Source organism: Otolemur garnettii, unplaced genomic scaffold (genome assembly GCF_000181295.1).
Source record: "Otolemur garnettii isolate 467f Iridium unplaced genomic scaffold, OtoGar3 scaffold00005, whole genome shotgun sequence".
Lineage (NCBI taxonomy): Eukaryota > Metazoa > Chordata > Mammalia > Primates > Galagidae > Otolemur > Otolemur garnettii.
The window spans coordinates 15,858,883-15,879,426 of record NW_003852400.1 but is presented as its reverse complement, the minus strand read 5'-3'; the positions used below and the strand labels follow the sequence as shown (position 1 = coordinate 15,879,426).

The window sequence follows — 20,544 nt, the reverse complement described above, 5'->3', positions numbered from 1 at the left end:
AAAAAAAAAAAAAAAAAAAAAGAGGGAAGAGCAAGAAAATAATAGGCCACTGACTTTCAATTGATGGGCGGGATTCAGCACTTTCAACATGGTTCCTGGAAAAAAGTCTGAAGGGAATTTTGAGTTAGATTTTTTAAATGGACTGGAAGCAAATGGGGGTGACAGGTGAGATAAAAGTGGTTTTCTTAAAGATGAAAGAAATGTCCTCTGGCCCTAGAGTTTGAATGAGTTTGTATTTATCATTTCCCTAGTTTGATAGTGAGCGGTGTAAGCTGTGGGACCCAGAGACGAGATCAGAGCAGAGATGTTCAGACCAGGCTTACTGAAAGGGGAGGGTGACCCACGTGGGCAGTGCAAGGTGGCATCTGTGCCCAGGGGCAGTTACAGATCCCTTTTATATGGGACTGCAAGGGGTGGGCAAATTCCATAGCTTACCCAGAAAGTTAGGGTTCTTTGGCAGGAACTTCAGGAGAGGGGGATAACCAGATCCTCTGTTTCCTTTGTCTTAAGAGGAGAGGAAGGAGGGGGTTTGTGTAGGGCTGCATTAGGCACCCCAACAGATAGGCTTCGGGATTAGGAAAATCGTCAACAAGGAAATGCAATTCTCAGGTTGGAAAATCAGCAAAGATTGTACAACAGCCAGTGCTCGCTGTATATACACCCATGGAAGGTAACTATCTACGAGTGGAGTTCACTTTGATGACTAAGTTAAGGTGACCAGACGTCCCGCTTTTGGTGGGACAGTCCCGATTTTTAACAATTTGTCCTGCATCCCGCGGTGTTCCACGGTGTTTTTAAAAAGTCCTGATTTTTGGAAAGAATGCATGACAAGCTAGGAACAGTGGGAGAATAGGAAGGGAATATACTCGGCTGCTGAAAAGGTTAATGTAACTCCATTTGGGAATGAAGAGTTTAACGTAACTTCATTTGGAAATGAAAAGGCTAATGTAAACTCCCTACTCCCTTCCTGGGCTCCCTCTCTTGCTTCTAGGTAAGGACAATTAGCTCAGAAGGAGCCAAACTGTCTGGAACAAACAAGTAGCCCCCCACCAGAGTAAGGTGACCAGACTTCCCGCTTTTGGTGGTACAGTCCCAATTTTTAACAATTTGTCATGCATCCTGCGGTGTTTTAAAAAAGCACCAATTTTTGGAAAGAATGCATGACAAGCTAGGGAACACGGGGAAGAGGAAGGGAATATACGGTTTTCAGCTGCCATGTGGCTATTTTGCCAGGATATGCATTTTATATTATTTTTGTTAATTTTATAATGTTAAACTTCAATAATAACAAATAATTGTTGAGAACTGATTATTGAGAACAGCTTATCAAAGTTTGCATTGTTGTCAGGCCCCGCCCCCCCAGTGGTGTCCCGCTTTACCAATGTCTAAATCTGGTCACCTTAGACTAAGCACAAGTTGTCTGATGTTACTACAGAGACAGCGGATCTGTGTTTGCTTGATCCACCCTCCACACTCGGGTTTACATCCCGTAACTCCATCCCACCACTGACAGTCAACTGCCTATTTCCATTCTTCTTTACCGTAACACAGGAGTAAAAGATACTCCGTATGCGGAAGAAATTATCATACAAAATAGAGAAATGAAACAAATAAACAGGGATGAGAATAAAAGGAGCTGGAAATTCTAAGTCTAGGTAATTTTTCCCCCAATAGTAAGCAAAATGATTGCTTCTGTTGTCATAGCTAGAAGGATCCTGATATCCTTTTTGTCAGGAAAGTGGTAATATAAATCAATCAACCATTCAATTAGTCAATCTTATGTTTGGAATAATTTTCTGGAGGGACTGGCAATTTCTTTTTATCTGTATCACTTATTAAAAGAAACAGTTTTGTTTTAAGTCTGTATCAGGGAGAGATATATAGATATACAGGGATGTATCAGAAAATGTCCAAATGTCTGGGATCTGCTTTAAAATACTAGACATATACATGAGTAAAAAGAAAAAGATCCTCAAAATGTTGACAACTATCAATACTAGGTGACAGGTAGAAGAGGGTTTATTATAGTATTCTTTTTACTTCTATACATGTTTGAAATTTCTATAATAAAAATTTTCTTTTTTTACTTAATATATAATTAAAAAACTCAGTTCTCTTAAGGCTGTCATTTGAAGGGGACAATATAATTTATTTTGATTATTGATAGATGTTAGCTTTGAGTAAAAATTCTTTGGAGCAGTAATATGGGTTAAATAGGTAAACAATGAACATAAGCTTTATGGGAAAATGTTTACAATATGATACAATGTTTACTAAAAAATAAGCAAGATACAATTTTATATATATATAATTCTATGTAATATATATAGAGGACAAAAACATGAAAGGAAATACAACAAAATAAAAACAAAGTTTAACTCTCTGAGATGAGTGTAAGGATTATTGTTCCTCTTTTGTTACACCTTTCCATTTTCAAGTCTTCTAAAATGAGCATGTATCAAATCGACAATCAGACAAAGGAAACAAGTAGGACTGTAGCACTGTAATTCAGATGAGTTAGGTTAGAAGAGTTGGTCTGAACACTGTTTGGAAGAAAATTTAAACATTTGGCCAAAACTCACCACTGTATACTAAACATTGCTCAAAAAGGAGCCCTCCACTTGCAGCTTTCAATCTTATGTGCTGTCCAGTTACAGCATCAGTACACTGAGATAAAACACACATGCTTATGCCTCTAGCTGGAGGACGCTTTTATTTCTATGTTAGTATTTTTCAGAGGTTACCTATCATGGCCAGTATCCTGGAATTTCTGTCTCCAGATTTCTGTTTTTGTTTTGTTTTTCTCTGTTTCCTAGGCTAGAATGCAGAAGCACAATCATAGTTCACAGCGGCCTCGAACTCCCAGACTCAAATGGTCCTTCCACTTTAGCCGCCCTAGTAGTTATGACTACAGGTGCCACGCCACGATGCCCTGCTAAATTTGGGTGTGTGTGTAGCAATTTTGACTTTCTATGTGGCCCAGGCTAGTCTCAAACTTCTGGTCTCAAGTGAACCTCCCCAAAGTGCTGGGTTAATAAGCAGAAATCATCACACCCAGGCTGTCCCTAGGTATTTTAAACTCCTGAAATTTCCCTATAAATTTAATAATTCTACATCTTACCAGGGAAAAGACTTTCAGAACTAAATGTAAAGCCACACATGGATCCAAGACTCCACCTCTTGGTTCTCAGTGCTAATCTTAAAAGCAAATTTCAGAAAGTATTTTCTGTGACATAATCTAAAAAGAACTATTTGCCGCTATATCAGTCCTACAAAACATAAGTCCAACAATTCCTATAGAATAGTAAAAATTCTTTTACTAATAATTAAAAGCAAAGTTTATTTTTTCACAAGTATGTAATAAACTTTCATTAATTATAAAATATTATTTTAAAATCCTCAAAAATGTATGTTAGAAGTATCATGAAAATTAAAATCATAATCAATGGTATCTAAAAGATTCTCAATAAATTTGCTCCAAAGATAGGAAAATTTCACTTACTTTAACTTCCACAATCTTGCCTCCATGTTCAATATGTCTCTCTACATATTCAGAAGATAGCAAATCACTGCAATAGCAAAAAGAAATGAACGTTAAGGGGGACTCTGAAAATGTAAATGACTTTACATATTTCTCCTTTAGTGATTCTTTAACCCTCAAATCAACACTTATAGGTCTCTTTCTTTCTCTTTCTCTCTCTCTCTCACCCGCACCTGCAGTATTTCAAACAGGATATGAGGCTGACCCGACTATACACCACCTGCCATCTCACTATTTAGTAGAGTTGATTCCACTGATCCAACCAACAGTTTTAGGGAATTATCATAAGCACACAGTTATTTTTAAGATCCCTTATGCTAAATTTTCTTACTTTAGCTTTTTTTTTTTTTTTTTTTGAGACGGAGCCTCAAGCTATCTCCCTGGGTAGAGTGCCATGGCATCACGCTCACAGCAACCTCCAACTTCTGGGCTCAAGGGAGTCTCCTGCCTCAGCCTCCCAAGTAGCTGGGACTACAGGCACCCGCCACAACGCCTGGCCATTTTTTGGTTGCAGCCATCATTGTTGTTTGGCAGGCCCAGGCTGGGGACTCGAACCCGCCACCGTTAGGTGTTTGTGGCTGGTGCCTTAGCCGCTTGAGCCACAGGCACCGAGCCACTTTAGCTTTTTATCAAATAGTTTCAGTTGTTTACCATACCTTATCATTTCAATATGTGTTTTTATCTGACAAAATATTAGTTCCTAACACAAAATTTAAAAAAGACAAAGAAGTTAAAAGAAATGAGGACTATACCATCATTTAAAAACAATTTTCTTTTGAAATATCTTCTACACAACAATCTTCTTATGTAATTTTAGATGTTTCTATAATCTTAAATACGCTTCTCTTTAATTTCATTTGTGTGAAAAAAATCTCCCTTTCAATGGTAGTGCCTCAAGATACAACTTCCATAAAATGCCTTTAATCTTTTAAGGCAGTAAGATATAAATAAAATTGTCATTAATAAATAAAAAGAATACAGGAAGCTATAAATTTCTAATGCTATTCTATTAATAGATGTTGAGCCAACAAAAAATCTTTTTTAAAGTACACTGAAGGTCACCAAACCAAAATTGTTCCAATTATAAAAAAATAAAGGAAATTTCTGAGCACACAGGTTTGCCATGATAGGACTATGCCTACGGCTGCTTGAAATGTAAACAGAACAATAAAACAAGCATTACATACACACGTAATCCTGTAGTATCTGGTGTTTACATTACTGTTTCGGAAACTCATAATTACAGTCCAAGATCATCCTTTACTTATCTTTAGAATATGTGGGAACCAGCTAGGATGTGCTGAGCTCCAAGTTAAGAAAAGTACAAATAAAATGGCTTACACAATCAGAACATTTGTCATCTTGTTTCTTGTTAGAAATTCCAGGGCTAGTGTTATGTGAATTTGCTTTTGAGAATATTCAGTCCTTTGAAGATGTTTTAAATATATAAGAGTAGCTAGTAAGGAAAATTTTGTTAGACATGTGCAGAATTCATAGCATATGTAAAGTATAAAGACATTGGGTATGTGTTACACATTGATAGAAAAGAACAGAAGATCAAGAAATGCCTAACATTTGTGAGGCATCTGGGTAACAAATACCCATGATACACTAACTATAAAATATCCAGCATACACTAAATATGCATAAATGCTTAATATTCATGAGGTCTTAATTCAACCACCTGATAACCAGGGTTTCCCAACTTTGACACTATTGACATTTTAAGCCAAATAATGCTTATCTCAGAGGCATGTTTAGTAGCATCCCTGGCTTCTACCAGCTAGATTCCAGGAGGATGCACCAGTCATGACAGTCCAAAACCTCTCCAGACATTGCTAAATATACACCAGGTGGGGAGTGGGGGGACAAAACAGCCCTGGTTAAGAACAACTGCTGACACTCATTCTGATCCCTTATGTTCTCCAAGAAACACAAAGAGAATTACCGTAATGATTGTTGAGCTAAATGGCACTCCATAGCCACTGACCAGGCATATTTGTGCTGGTGTCTTTCAGATACAAGTGGGTGTCATGAGCTCAGGGCACCTGCTATCTCTGAGGCCTACCCAAACCTCCCCTCTGCTCCTTGTAACTACACCATCAGCAGGGAAGGCATCTACAGCAGAGAAAGAAGCAAGACCCATAAACACTGGCACCCAGGATTAGCTGGTGTGGGCACCTGTCCCAAGGGTGCTAACCTACCAATCTCATTCCTTTTCTCACTGTGTGCTTTAAATTAACTTAGCAAACCATGTGATTTGAGGGTTTGAATTTTGTCTGTGGGAACTTTCAGTTCCCTTACCTCTGCCTGGTAGCATACTTGGGGGCTACCTTTGCATCAGAGTAATTTCCCACCTGGCATCTGGGCAGCTCCAGAGTTTTTTTTTTGTTTGTTTGTTTTTTTTTTTTTTTTGAGACAGAGCCTCAAGCTGTCCCACTGGGTAGAGTGCCGTGGCATTACAGCTCACAGCAACCTCCAACTCCTGGGCTCAAGCGAGTCTCTTGCCTCCGCCTCCCAAGTAGCTGGGACCACAGGCGCCCGCCACAATGCCCGGCTATTTTTTGGTTGCAGCCGTCATTGTTGTTTGGCGGGTCCGGGCTGGGGATTCGAACCCGCCACCTTAGGTGTACGTGGCTGACGCCTTAGCCGGTTGAGCTATAGGCGCCGAGCCCAGCTCCAGAGTTTTAATGTAGTAGCTCAGCATCACGAATGAGACCAAGAGTGTGTTCAATGTTCTGCCCTGCAACAGTGTGGTGGTTGGCCTATTTTCTTCACTGGCTCTATCAGGACCATCACTACTACAATTCTAAGTATCTCATGAAATAAAAAGTATACCAAGGTAAAAAAAAAAAAAAAAAGCCTTGTATTTCTTTTCATAAGCCAGAGAACACTTCACCAGAAGAGCTTGTAGCATTCATCTTCTCAAGTATCTTTTGCCAGAAAGATTACATTACATGGCCACACCTAAACCAATCCTTTGACAAGGACATTTGTCTTGGAACAATCAAGATTCTCCTCCTTGGCCTCCCTTGAATGACTACTCAGAGAGAGGTGACAGTACTGGGGGAAAGCAGAGGTGGAAGGAATAGCCATTGTATAGCCAACCAACAGTTGTCTTTTCTTCATGAGTATACCAAGTATTTCACAAATTTCCAAAGACTTCTAATCATTAGTAAAGCTGTATGGTAAAAACCTGCTTCAGGCAAAACTGGTAATTGCTCCGGCATCCACACCACATCCTGGGTTTACCCAAAACAGGACAGGTACTAGCCAGATGTTTGCAAAGGACTCTCTCCCAGCCTTGCTATCAATCTGAAACAACTTCCCCCAAAGTAGGACATAATTATTGCCATACAGAGTTTATATTTCCTAGCAGAGCCACCCAGGTTGTCTTTCTTTGGAATATGAACTATTAAATTCAGGAATAAAAAAAATCTTTTGACTGATGAAGGAAAAAGAAACAAAGTCAAAAGTAACCAGACACTTAAACTGAGTTGTAACAGTAGTAAACACTAGAGCAAAGGCCCCAGATTTCTGCTGCTGGCATCCCTAAATCCAGAACAGCCTACCCCTATGCTGGATATCTGGGGGATATGATGTACTTTCTCCATCCCCGCCAAGTGAGGAAATATCCCCATTACCGGGGATAGCATGAGCGAAATCAAATCACTGAAGTAAAACACTCCTCAGAGGAGTAGTAGTTGCAGTAGTAGTAATAACAATTTTTTTAAAAACAAAAACTTTAGAGTCTTCTAGGCTTTCAAATTTCAAGGGAACATTTTCCTTTGAATTATAAAATCTAGGCATTAAGAGAGTATGAGTCACTGCATGAATATAATTACAGCAAAGAAAAACTCTCTGCTCAGGAATTACGTTGCTATTTCAATCAAGCCTCTATATAAAAGTACTGCTGGAAAAGGCTCCATGTAATTAAAACCAAAACCGCCCATGCAGTGTGGTTCTGTTTGTTTGCAGTATTGTGAAAGTCTGCTAAGGATTGTTATTTTAATTATTAGGGTAAAAAACCTTCTATTGAAAGTGTCACTTTCCGGCTCAGTGCCTGTAGCTCAGCGGCTAGGGTGCCAGCCACATACACCAGAGCTGGTGGGTTCAAAACCAGCCCAGGCATGCCAAACAACAATGACAACTACAACCAAAAAAGGCCAAGCGTTGTAGCAAGTGTCTGTAGTTTCCAGCTGCTTGGGAGGCTGAGGCAAGAGAATCACTTAAGCCCAAAAGCTGGAGGTTGCTATGAGCTAAGATGCTATAGCACTCTACTGAGGGCAACATAATGAGACTCTGCCTCAAAAAAAAAAAAAAAAGAAAAAGTCACTTTTCCCTCTACTGAACCATAAAATCCTTACTACCTATGCAGTTAGAATCTAAGAAATTTTCTTAAAGATTCTTGACATAATTAAAAGTACCTTAAGTTCTTTACCTTAGAATATCATTGCTTATCAGTAAGTAGGGATCTACCTAAATTATTTTAAGTGTAGGTCAGTGAAGGTTCTTCTTAACATAAACAAAATTTTATATCACTGTAAATGGATTAGGTAAAATTCACTTCATGCTAACATCCTACTCAATACTGATATGTGAATGCTTGTGGACTTTAAAAGATTAAAGTAAAAAGCATTTTTAACCACATTCTAAAGGCCCTTGTTTTCTAAACAAAGTAGATGTTAAAATTGGAAATGTTTTCAGAGGGCTTCTTTTGAGATTTTACATATTTAATTAAGATCTATAATCAGTTTATTTGATTTAATCAAAGGGGAAATTACGATGCAAACATTTTCAGTTGTAATAATGATTATCCCTTGTCTAGGGGGAAACTGTCATGTCAGATGCAGTGGGTATAGTATAAAAAGCTTTGGAGGTAAAAATAAAAACAGGCTCGGTGCCTATGGCTCAACCGGCTAAGGCGCCAGCCACGTACACCTAAGGTGGCGGGTTCGAATCCCCAGCCTGGACCCGCCAAACAATAATGATGGCTGCAACCAAAAAATGGCCAGGCGTTGTGGCGGGCACCCCGTGGTCCCAGCTACTTGGGAGGCGGAGGCAGGAGACTCTTGAGCCCAGGAGTTGGAGGTTGCTGTGAGCTCTAATGCCACGGCACTCTACCCAGGGGGACAGCTTGAGGCTCTGTCTCAAAAAAAAATAAAAATAAAAATAAAAATAAAAATAAAAACAAATATTTTATTTTCCATCCAAGCTCTGCCATTTACTAGCTATGTGCCCTTGGTCAAGTTATTTAATCTCTGAACATAATTTTCCCATGTCTAAAATGGAGAAATTTTAAAAAACTTCATAAAGTTGGTATGTTGTAAAACTGAACATGGGTGAAATGCCTTCCCAATCTTTATTTCAATTTTTCCCATTCCCTATATTAACTATCTCCTATCTATTCACCTCCGTCTAGAGCTCTCACTTTTACTGTTTTGAGACTTTTAAACTATTGACCCTATCTGCCAGATTTTTGACTGTCCTTCCTCTCAGTCCTGTCCACTTACTCCAGTTTCTATTCAATGATCTGTCACAATAATCACCCCTCTTCACGCAGTCTGCACTTCCTTACCCCACTCTCCACTGCATTCACTTGTTCAAGCCTCAATCACAGTAAAGCTCCACTCTTGTGCCAATCAACATTTGACCCTAATGAGCAGAACATCCTGAATGTCCATAGGTAGATTTATGATCACAGTTATCAAATGATCCTTCATAGCATCACTGCCCATAAATCCACTACATTTTCCTACTCAATTTGCTCAAAAAGACCCTTCCAAACTTCTCTGTCCACAAAAAGCTCTCCCCCATCTTTACTCTCTGCTTACGCAGGCACTCAGTTCCTCATTCACTGAGAAAACAAAAACAGAAAAGGACTACCTTACCTCTTCAATCTACCAATACACCTGTTTCAGAACATGTATCTACCAGGATGTCAAACAGGCATCCTGAATTCAACATGTCTGATGAATAACTCTTTCAGCCAGATCTCAACATTCAATTCTGCATTCAGAATGTATCCTAGTAATGACTTTTTAGTGAAGAGAACTGGAGGACATCATTAACCAAGTTATAACAATTACCATACAAATAACAGAAGAAACCAAAATAAGATGCTTGTATAACGATGCCCTAAGAAGGAATATGTCACTTACAATATTATCACTAAAAATACATAAGAAATAACCAACATGAACAAAGAAATCTGAACTTGCAATAGATTTTCAAAGAAACAGCCTCAAACCAAAGATCTAATCTAATGTGAACACAAAGTCAAGATCAAGTCAAGGATGTGGTTGTATCACCCTTTGTTAAGATCCTGAAAGACTATAGGCATTTTGCCCAAACCACATAATCCATATATAAGAGTTTCTCAGATTTTTTTTTTTCTTGAGACAGAGGCTCAAGCTGTCCCCCTGGGTAGAGTGCCATGGCATCACAGCTCACAGCAACCTCCAACTCCTGGGCTCAAGCGAGTCTCCTGTCTCAGCCTCCCAAGTAGCTGGGATTACAGGCGCCCACCACAATGCCTGGCTATTATTTTTGGTTGCAGCCTTCATTGTTGTTTGGCAGGCCCACGATGGATTCGAACCCACCACCTTAGGTGTATGTGGCTGGCGCCTTAGCCACTTGAGCCACAGGTGCCAAGCCAGTTTCTCAGATTTTTAAAGGCCTGCCTCCTCAGCTACACAAAAGAGTTTCTAAGAATCTTAAAGGTTCTCATAGACATTCTCAGCTAAACAAAAACGCTATTGGCTCGGTGCCTATAGCTCAACCGGCTAAGGCGCCAGCCACATACACCTAAGGTGGCGGGTTTGAATCCCCAGCCCGGACCTGCCAAACAACAATGACGGCTGCAACCAAAAAATAGCCGGGCATTGTGGCGGGCGCCTGTGGTCCCAGCGACTTGGGAGGCGGAGGCAGGAGACTCGCTTAAGCCCAAGAGTTGGAGGTTGCTGTGAGCTGTAATGCCACGGCACTCTACCCAGTGGGACAGCTTGAGGCTCTGTCTCAAAAAAAAAACAAAAAAAACAAAAACGCTATTAAAAATCTTAAAGGCATTGCCCTACCTTAGCTCACAGTCTAAAGGAGGGGCCTATCTCAAAAAGATTTGTGGATGTGTGATGTCTAATGGAGTAAACCCCAGTAAGATTCACCTAAAACCCACCAAGTTCTTAAACCACCACCAACTTGAACCAAAATGGACACTCAGTTCAAACTTTCATAGTCAGGAAGTGGACCTAAGAAGGTAACTGGTTTAAATCCTAGGATATTTCTTATGGAAAAGAAATAGTAACTCAGAGGGTGGACCAAAGAAGCCAAAGAACCACTCCTAGGAAGATGAATGGAGCCATAATAAACATACATTTCATTTCTCAAAGCAGGAGGAACTGGTGTCACACCTGGTTGAGTATCAGAGTTGCATCTACTGACTGCTAAGTAGCTCCGATCTCCCTCTTTTTTGAACCACAGTGTCTACTGCTGTTGTCCTGGCCCTATCTCCCCAGTATCTTAAATGTAGAATAAATAACATATCTTTTTAGCTCATGTCTTGCCCGAGCTACCACCCTAAAATGCTTTATTCACACCTGGACCTGACTCAGATGACAAAACCTTAACCCTGAGTTTGAGCTCAGTAACGTAATGGAATGAGATTTATCAGGGATCTCTGGAGGAATTAAGTACATTTCACCTATGTGAAAAATGCAAATAACTTATGGCCAAAGGATGGACTATGGTTGATTAAAGGTGGCTCTAAATTCTTTGACATTTTTCTCATGGCAAAGTGGAAACCATTTCTCCCAGCCTTGAATGTGAGCTGACCCTGTGGAAAATATAATGAGGCAGAAGTGATACAGTGTGTTTTAGTTTGTTTTGTATTGCTGTGATAGAATCCCATAGTAGGTCGTGTATAGTGGCAGGAATGTACTGGCTCACAGTTCTGGAGGCTGGAAAGTATCAGCATATGGTGAGTAACTTCTTGTCATGTCATCATATTTTAGATGCCATTAAGAACAGTCACAAAAAAAAAAAAAAAAAAGAACAGTCACAACTGCACACGGTGGCTCACACCTGTAATCTTAGCACTCTGGGAGGCCTGGGCAGGTAGACTGCTTAAGCTCAGGAGTTTGAGACCAGCCAGAGCAAAATCAAGACCCGATCTCTTCCAGAAACAGAAAAACTTGCTGGGCGTCATGGCAGCACCTGTAGTCCCTGCTACTCAGGAGGCTGAAGCAAGAGGATCACTTGATCCCAAGAGTTTGAAGTTGCTGTGAGCTACGACAGCACAGAACTCTACCAGGGCAACCAAATGAGACTCTCTCCAACAAAAAGAAAAGAACATTCATGTTAAATAAGAAAGAGGTGAAAATATCTTTGGAATTTAACAGGGATTTGGAAGAAGTTAAGTCCAACCCTTATAGATAACTTGGGAGGCATTCAAAATGCCCATGAAGGAACTCACTCCAGGTTAGTAGAAACAGCAAAAGAATTAGAAGTGGAGCCTGAAGATGTGACGTAATTGCTGCAATCTCATGATAAAAACTTAAAACACATGAGAAGTTGGTTTTTAGGATGAACAAAGAAAATAATTTATTTTTTTAAGAAAGTAATTTCTTGGCTTGGCACCTATGGCTTAAGTGGCTAAGGCACCAGCCACATACACCTAAGGTGGTGGGTTCAAATCCAGCCTGGGCCCACCAAAACAATAATGACAGCTGCAACCAAAAAATAGCCGGGCATTGCGGTGGGTGCCTGTGGTCCCAGTTACTTGGGAGGCTGAGGCAGGAGACTCGCTTGAGCCCAGGAGTTGGAGGTTACTGTGAGCTGTGATGCCACAGCACGCCACCCAGGGGGACAGCTTGAGGCTCTGTCTCAAAAAAAAAAGAAAGTAATTTCTTGAGAAAGAATCTACTCCTGGTGAAGATGATGTGAATGTTGCTAAAATGACAACAAAAGATTCAGAATATTCCATATACTTAGTTGACAAAGCAGTGACAGAGTTTGAGAGGATTGACTCTAATTTTGAAAAGTTCTGCTGTGGTGAAATGTTATCAAACAGCATCTCATGCTACAGAGAAATATTTTGTGAAAGGAAGAGCCAACTGATAAAGCAAACTTTATTGTCTTAGTTTAAGAAACTGCCTAAGCCACCTCAGCCTTCGGTAATCACCATCCTAATTAGTCAGTAACCACCAAGAAGTAGAGATCCTCTACCAGCAAAATGATTATGACTCAACTTGAAGGCTCAGGTGTTCATGAACATCTTTATCAATAAAATATTTTTTAATTAAGGTATATACATTTTTAGACATAATGTTATTGCACATGTAGTAGTCCAAAGGATAGTGTAAACATAACTTTGCATATAACTTTTATATACAATGGGAAACCAAAAAATTTGTGTGACTCACTTTCTGCAATATCGGCTTTATTTGGTGGTCTGGGGCAGAACTTGGAATCCTTCCTAGATAGGCATGTATGTCATTATAGGTTTCTTTCTTTTAAGATTTTCTTCTGTGCACTACATTTTTTTGTTTACTTTAGCTGAATTATTTTATCTGTTTGCTTTGCCCTCTTTAGATGCTTCCCTGATAGATGCTTTCCTCAAATATCTGGCAATACTCTCCATGGCTGTTGAGAGTGAAGCACTCTCCTGCCTGGAAGCTCTGTGAAGAACAGCAGGGTTATGGGCCTCCATATAGGGAGCCAGAAATGCATTCAAGAATCCCAAATGTCAATGTTCCTAGATTTTTTCTTTCTTTCTTTTTTTTTGAGACAGAATCTCACCCTATGGTCTGTCACCAGGCTAGATTGCCGTGGAGTTAGCTTAGATCACAGCAACCTCAGACTCCTGGGTTCAATCAATCCTCTCTCTGTCTCCCAAGGGCAGGGAATACAGGCACCCACTACATCACCCAGCTAACTTTTCTATTTTTAGTAGAAACACAGTCTTGCTCTTGCTCAAGCTGGTCTCAAACATCTGAGCTCAAGCAATCCTCCCACCTCGGCCTCCCCAGGTGCTAGGATTACAGGTGTGAGCCACAGCACCCAGCCAATGTTCTTAAATTCTTTACCATAGGATGATCACTTTGCCCAGAGACTGAGCCTCCTATCTACCAGCTGAATAGCATAAATTTGGTGCCAAGGGTCAAAGATCCAACCTGGATATAAGGATGATGACTCTCCAACATGCAGACATCACTATGCCCTCCCATTTTCGGTACAGCACTGGCCCTCAACTGACTATGTCCCTATTCCAGAGACTTTGGTTGTTTCTTCAAAGAAAAAAATCTTCTTCTTCTGCCAAGGAAAGGGAGAAGCATTTCCCTGAGTGTTGGAAGTTATGAAAAAGAGCTTCCAACTGCTCTTTACAAAGATTCAAACTTCAGAACAACACAGTACACATTTTATAGTCCATCTATTAAGATTCTTTCTGACATTTTTATTTCCATATTCTAATACATTGTTCAAGCCTGCTTTTTCTTCCTACCTGATGAATTCCGAGAGTTTGCTTTAACACCGTAGGCCCTTCTAACTGCTGGGGAAAGGAAGTCCATCAGGATGAAAGAAAACATGCCTTCTTTTAGAGTGGCAGGACAGCCAAGTACTAATCTATGTCACAAAATAGTCTTTGCAAATATTATTTCCAACAGTGGATCCTTGCCCATAATTCACAGAAGAAAATGTGTTGCTATATCCTATGAAAGTAAATATAACCTCTAAAAACTCTGAATTCTATTCAGTTTCCTTAATAATCTGTTATCCTATTAAGAATATTTAAACAGACATTTCTGTTTTCTATAAACCATAAATAATTGTTAAGCCAAAAGCGTAGAATTGGCACCTTTCCCTTATCCCATATGTTTATGGAGGTGAAGCTAAAGAGAACAGAACTAGAACTGTCAGATTTCCCATTTTAAAACAAACTTGTTTAGAATTTAATGTCTTTTAAAATGAATATATCGTTTCTCTTTTCAGACTCACACTGCACCCCAGTTTTCTGCGGTATCTGATATGTCTGTTTTTAGAACCTTTCCAAGATTTTACTTCTTGTTGAAATTAGGAGTCACCTTTTTCCACTGTGTTAAGTCATTCACTACTTCTCCATTCCTGTTAAATCTTCTAAAATTTTATTGATGTATACCATAGGCTTTGTTCCTGTGAGTTTATTATACCTTCACTCTCATAACAATGGAGTACAGATCCATGCAAGGGTTAAATCTGACATCTCTAACCAGAAATAAGTAAGTCATTTTAAGTATTTACTTTTCTACTGTGAACATATAATTTTTGTGATGAAAAATTACTCGATTAAACCTGCGCCTGAGAAATTTAGGTAATGTGGTCATGAAATAGATACCAAAGAGTAGAAAATTACATTTCACCATTTGTCTGGAGCTTAGCAATAAGTCCTTAAAAGGTGACCTCTCTGCTTTCTCACATTTCAGTCTATTCCATTAGCTGTCACTTCCTGAATTATCTTTCAATTCAAAGGGCTATTTCTAGCTAATACCAGTCAATTTACAATTACTTTTAATGAGCAAATGGTAAGCACACCAAGTCAAACTCTTTTATTTTGGCTCCTCTAAAATGTCTTTGTTTCTTTGCAATACCAGAATGCTACAATAAGTAACGGGATGAGTCTTTTTTTTCTTATTATAACAGAACTAGTCAGCCAAGTCTTGTCACTTTCAAAACTGTCATCTTGAGATCGTCTTTACTTATGTAAGTGATGCTGCAATTGTTCAAAACTTTAAAATTCCTCTTTTGAAATTACAAAAGAGACAATTTATGTGACACATAAGAAAACCAGTCTCATTATTTCCTAACCATATTTTGTGAATAACAAATAATTAGGCTAATCATCATATTAGTGAAAAGATGATTCCAAATAGCTTTTGGCTGCTTTCAAAACTGAAATATGTCCTCCTCTTGATATCATCAAAGATTTAAATATATGCTATAGGCAGGGCATGGTGGCTCATGCCTGTAAACATAGCACTCTGGGAGGCTGAGATGGCAGGATCATTTGAGGTCAGGAGTTTGAGACCAGCCTGATCAAGAGTGAGACCTTGCCTCTACAAAAAACAGAAAAATTAGCAAGGCATGGTGGCAGCCCCTGTGGTCGCAGGTACTCAGAAGGCTGAGGCAAGAGGACTGCTTGAGTCCAGGAGTTTGAGGTTGCTGTGAGGTATAACAATATCATGACACTCTAGCCAGGGCAACAGAGGAAGACGTTGCCTTAAAAAAAAAAAAAAAAAAGAAAGGAAAGAAGAGAAGAGAAGGAAGAAAGAGAAAGAAGGGTTACAGACTTTAGGCTCGGCGCCTATAGCTCAACCGGCTAAGGCGCCAGCCACATACACCTAAGGTGGCGGGTTCGAATCCCCAGCCCGGACTTGCCAAAACAACAATGACGGCTGCAACCAAAAAATAGCCGGGCGTTGTGGCGGGCGCCTGTGGTCCCAGCTACTTGGGAGGCAGAGGCAGGAGACTCGCTTGAGCCCAGGAGTTGGAGGTTGCTGTGAGCTGTGATGTCATGGTACTCTACCCAGGGGGACAGCTTGAGGCTCTGTCTCAAAAAAAAAAAAAAAAAAAAAAAAAAGAAGGGTTACAGACTTTAATAGCAAATCCCCATGAAAGATCTAAGGTTGATTTAAGCAATGGAGGTTTTACTGTAATAAATGCCATGCCCTCCCAAGTTGACAACTTTAAAGGGATAACTAGCTTGGCTGGACAAATTTCAAAAACCTTGCTAAAAAAGCCTCCTAATCTCATAATCGCTCCTAAAACTGGCTTAAATAAAAAACAAATGGAATGAAAACTAATCAAGACACTAAGACCTACCCTGAGTCGGTTCATGTATTTTAAGAGTTAATAATCATATCAAAACTACAAACATAAAAGTTAGATATGCTTTGCTCTCCCATTCTCTCAGATTTTATAAAATTATTCTTAGGAATGAGTTTTTCTCATGGAAAATTACTGAACTTTTGCATCTAAAAATATGCAAAAAAAGATACGAAGGAAAAGGAGAAAGTATCAATTGTGAATGTCTATACTCCACAAACAGAGGATTGATTATCTAAGACCTTTGGACGTGGCACCTCTTTTCACAATTATCTGATGAACCATTGTATTCTTGTCAAACTAAATTCAGCCAACAGCCCAGCAAAAGGAAAAACAGTGTTTTCATTGCTACTTTTCAGCCATTAATTTCAAAGTATGTTTTTATAATAGAGAAATCAATGCATAATGGTAAGTCTTCATGTTCAGCTACTAGGGAAGAAGAAGACATTCTGAAACAAAATAATCTCTATGCAAGCATCCAACTGAGAAAGACTAGCTACATGACTGACATGTTCCTTCCATGGCTCGCTCTCTAGTTTTTGCTCTAATTTTAGATTTTAGTATCAAATGAAATAGGCACTTGGGGGAATATTTTAATAAAAATTAAGCATTGTCCTTGCCTATTAAGAGAATGAAGAAGAAAGAACCTATGAATATTCTATGCAGATATACCATGAAGTACAAAGTTATAAGAGTTAACAGGGACTCCATAAATATTTTTAAAAATGCAACGAAGTGAAATTAAATAGAAGTCCTAATCTTGCATAGGACTAACGGAATATTTTTCAAAACGCTTGAGACTCAGACGGTATTTATCTGCAGATTACTGGACTCTGGGAAAAGCTATCCTAGCTGTAAAAGTCTTGGATGATGACCAGCAATCCAAAACAGCAAGTAAAACATCTCTTGTGATAGAGGATGAAGACTAGGAAAACTGGGCCATCACAGTTCAAGGACAGATAACCAAAGGATGTGAGAAGAACATCAAAAACACAAGTGTCTGCAAGTTTAAAAAGAAAAACATAAGGAAGCACAAACTCACCTTCCCTCCAGTGTTCCTTGTTTTTAAGTAGAGGAAGAAGCCCTGAATAACTTACCCTCCCTCACCCCCCGACCCCCGTGGACAGGGACTGAGCTACCTAATAACAGTGGTCCACATTTCTGAAATGGGGGCCATTAATCTTTTAAAAGTTTACAAATACTGAGGATTTTCTCTCTTTCCTATTCCTCTCTGCACCAGACCAGTGTGAATACAGAGATTGTGAGAAACTGTATCTGCTCTACACGTGCAAATCATCCTTAAATACCAAAGTCCACCGTACAGGAGGAAATGGGACAGGAAACACCAATAGGATCAGTTGGCCTTCATACTAAGGCACAATGCTTTTCAACAGTTCTATCAGTAAAAGCTGGGGTTTATTTGCTTTCTAGTTTTGTATATGCCTCTCTCCATGCTTTCAAACTTGGGCAGGTCCTGGGAATAAGGTGCTGAGAACAAAGGATAGTTTATCGATATGAGAAATGGGAAGAAACAAAAGGTGTACCTTTGATGTTAGTTCAGCTTGAGAACACAGAATATTCCACTATAAAAACCCTATAAATCAACGACTATACTACTGGGGTACTGATTTTAACCCAGGAGGAAGAGTCATGAGCAGGTAAAAAAAACTACTGCTTTAGTTTCCTTTTTCCTTAAAGAAATGTAAAGCAGGCTCGGCGCCTATAGCTCAACCAGCTAAGGCGCCAGCCATGTACACCTAAGGTGGCGGGTTCGAATCCCCAGCCCGGACCCGCCAAACAACAATGACGGCTGCAACCAAAAAATAGCCGGGCATTGTGGCGGGCACCTGTGGTCCCAGCTACTTGGGTGGCGGAGGCAGGAGACTCGCTTGAGCCCAGGAGTTGGAGGTTGCTGTGAGCTGTAATGCCATGGCACTCTGCCCAGGGGGACAGCTTGAGGCTCTGTCTCAAAAAAAAAAAAAAAAAGAAAGAAAAGAAATGTAAAGCAATGAATTGCCTAATTTTAAATTTGGAGTCCAATTTTAAATTCTGTTTTTCACTAATAAACACGTTGGATTAAATGCTCATTAAGGTATTGTCCAACTATAAAATCTGACATGGATTTATGTTAATTCATCTAAAAACACATTCACTAAGCCTCCACTATATGTTAGAATAAGAAAAGTGTTTTAGACCAAGAAATGAAAATGGCATAAACCATGCCCCAAAGATCAGTTCAATGAAATACAAAGAAAGAACCAATGGATACACTTCAAAGAAACAAGCATCATTGTTGCAGGAAAATGGGGAATTAAAGCTGACAGACACACCAACAATAAGGAGGGAGGAACTTGTAATTGCTGGCGAGAACTCAGGTGCCTCAAGGTGTAAAATGCTGAGGTCCAGGGAAAACAGTTTTTTCCAAACTCTTTTATACTTTATTCTTCAGCTCAGTATCAGCTGCATAGTTACAGTTATAACGAAGGGTACAAGGAGTTAATGATTATTTTTCTCAAGAAACAAGGGTGCTATTATCTGTTACATAGTTTTTTCAAGGTTATTTTTGCTTAGTGTAAACTTTGTTCTCACCTTTAGAGGAGTTCTTCTGCAGCGGCCTGCTGCTTTCTCAGGATCACTAACGTATAAGATTTATTTCTCCATCTTCATCATAACAAGGGTGCAGGAGAAATCTATTATGTGTACACAAGAATCTCACACACACAAACAAAAGCATACCTAACTGGGCCTGGAAAGTTCTGGGGGAAGGGAACAGAATGGTGCTCATGGAGCAAGAAGTTTCTAAGAGAAATTGATGTTGAGCTGAGTCTTGAAGGAAAAGGGACTGAGGAAAGGGAGGGGGCCTTGGTAGGACAGGTGCCAGGCAGACAAAGCTTTCTGATAATATGAGAACCTGCAAATTGAGAGAAGAGTGAGAGAATATGAACCCCTCAGGGTCCTCCAGGGAAGTCAAAAATAGCCAGAGCAAAGGTGCACCTAATGGAAACAGTTGAAAAAACAGGCACTTCCCCATGTTTCTGATGAGAATTTAAGTTGTGTTCCTTTGACCCCAAAATTTCATATCTAGAATTTATCCTAGAGATACAATCCCACATGGTTTAAAAAAAAATGTGTTTACATGACTTATCACAGCACCATTCATAAGAATGAAAAACTGGAAACAACCTAAATGACCCACAACAGGGAACTATTTAGGAAATTATAATAAATCCATCAAATAGTATATTATGTAGCCCTTAAAAAGAATGATACATTTCTATATATGTATTGATATGTAAATATCCCCCAAACACTTAGCTGAGTGAAGAAAGTCAGAAGAATATATTTAATATGCCAACATTGTGTAGAAGAAACACAATTATGTATATATATGTATGTGTGTTCAAATATGCATGCACACATTGGCTGCCTCAGGACGAACACACAAGAAATACAATAATACAGGGTGTCCCAAAAGTCACCATATAGAGAGAAAATAGCAACTGTGGCTAAATTTACATTTTGTGAATTCATTACAAAATTGTACAAATAGGTGACCAACATGTAGAGGGTATTATGCAAATATTTTACAAAATTTTGTAATGAATACTTTATAAATAAAGGTACATTTAGCTATAATTTCCCATTTTCCCTATGTATGGCAACTTTAGGGGTGACTTTTGGGACACCGTGTAGATACTGCTGACATGGGCAACTAGGTAGCTAAAGGACGGAGACGTACAGGAAACTTTCTTTTAAATTCTGCACCTGTGCCCATATTATCTTTTCAAAACATAAATACATTTTTAATTCATAAAATAAATTGAACAAAGTAATAAAATTAAATTCCAAGTATGTTCTTTTAATTGACAGACGCTTTTACCTGAATGGCAAGAGCTGAGGTGTTTGAAGAGAGAGTGTTTAGCCAGAAAGATCTGAAAGAGCTGACTTAAGGGAAGGGCAACAGAATTTAAGGCAAACAAGACAGGTGAGGAGGAAAACGTTAACCACAGCAAAATAAGTGCTACAGGGATATATGAAAGGAAAAGTAGAGATAAAATAAAGAAATGATCACGGCTCGGCACCTATAGCTCAACCGGCTAAGGCGCCAGCCACGTACACCTAAGGTGGCGGGTTCGAATCCCCAGCCC

The 20,544-nt window shown here is 39.3% G+C and overlaps 1 protein-coding gene across 3 annotated transcripts in view; it reads right to left on the bottom strand.

Annotated features, from left to right (window-relative positions):
* The window catches only part of ADAM22 (ADAM metallopeptidase domain 22), a 255,911-nt gene that overhangs the window by 130,620 nt on the left and 104,747 nt on the right, over nt 1-20,544 (bottom strand). For all 3 annotated transcript variants that reach the window (XM_003782646.3, XM_003782645.3, XM_003782647.3), the window contains exon 4: nt 3,503-3,569. In XM_003782646.3, the coding sequence (XP_003782694.1) occupies nt 3,503-3,569 (67 nt within the window). The remainder of the gene's footprint in view (nt 1-3,502; nt 3,570-20,544) is intronic.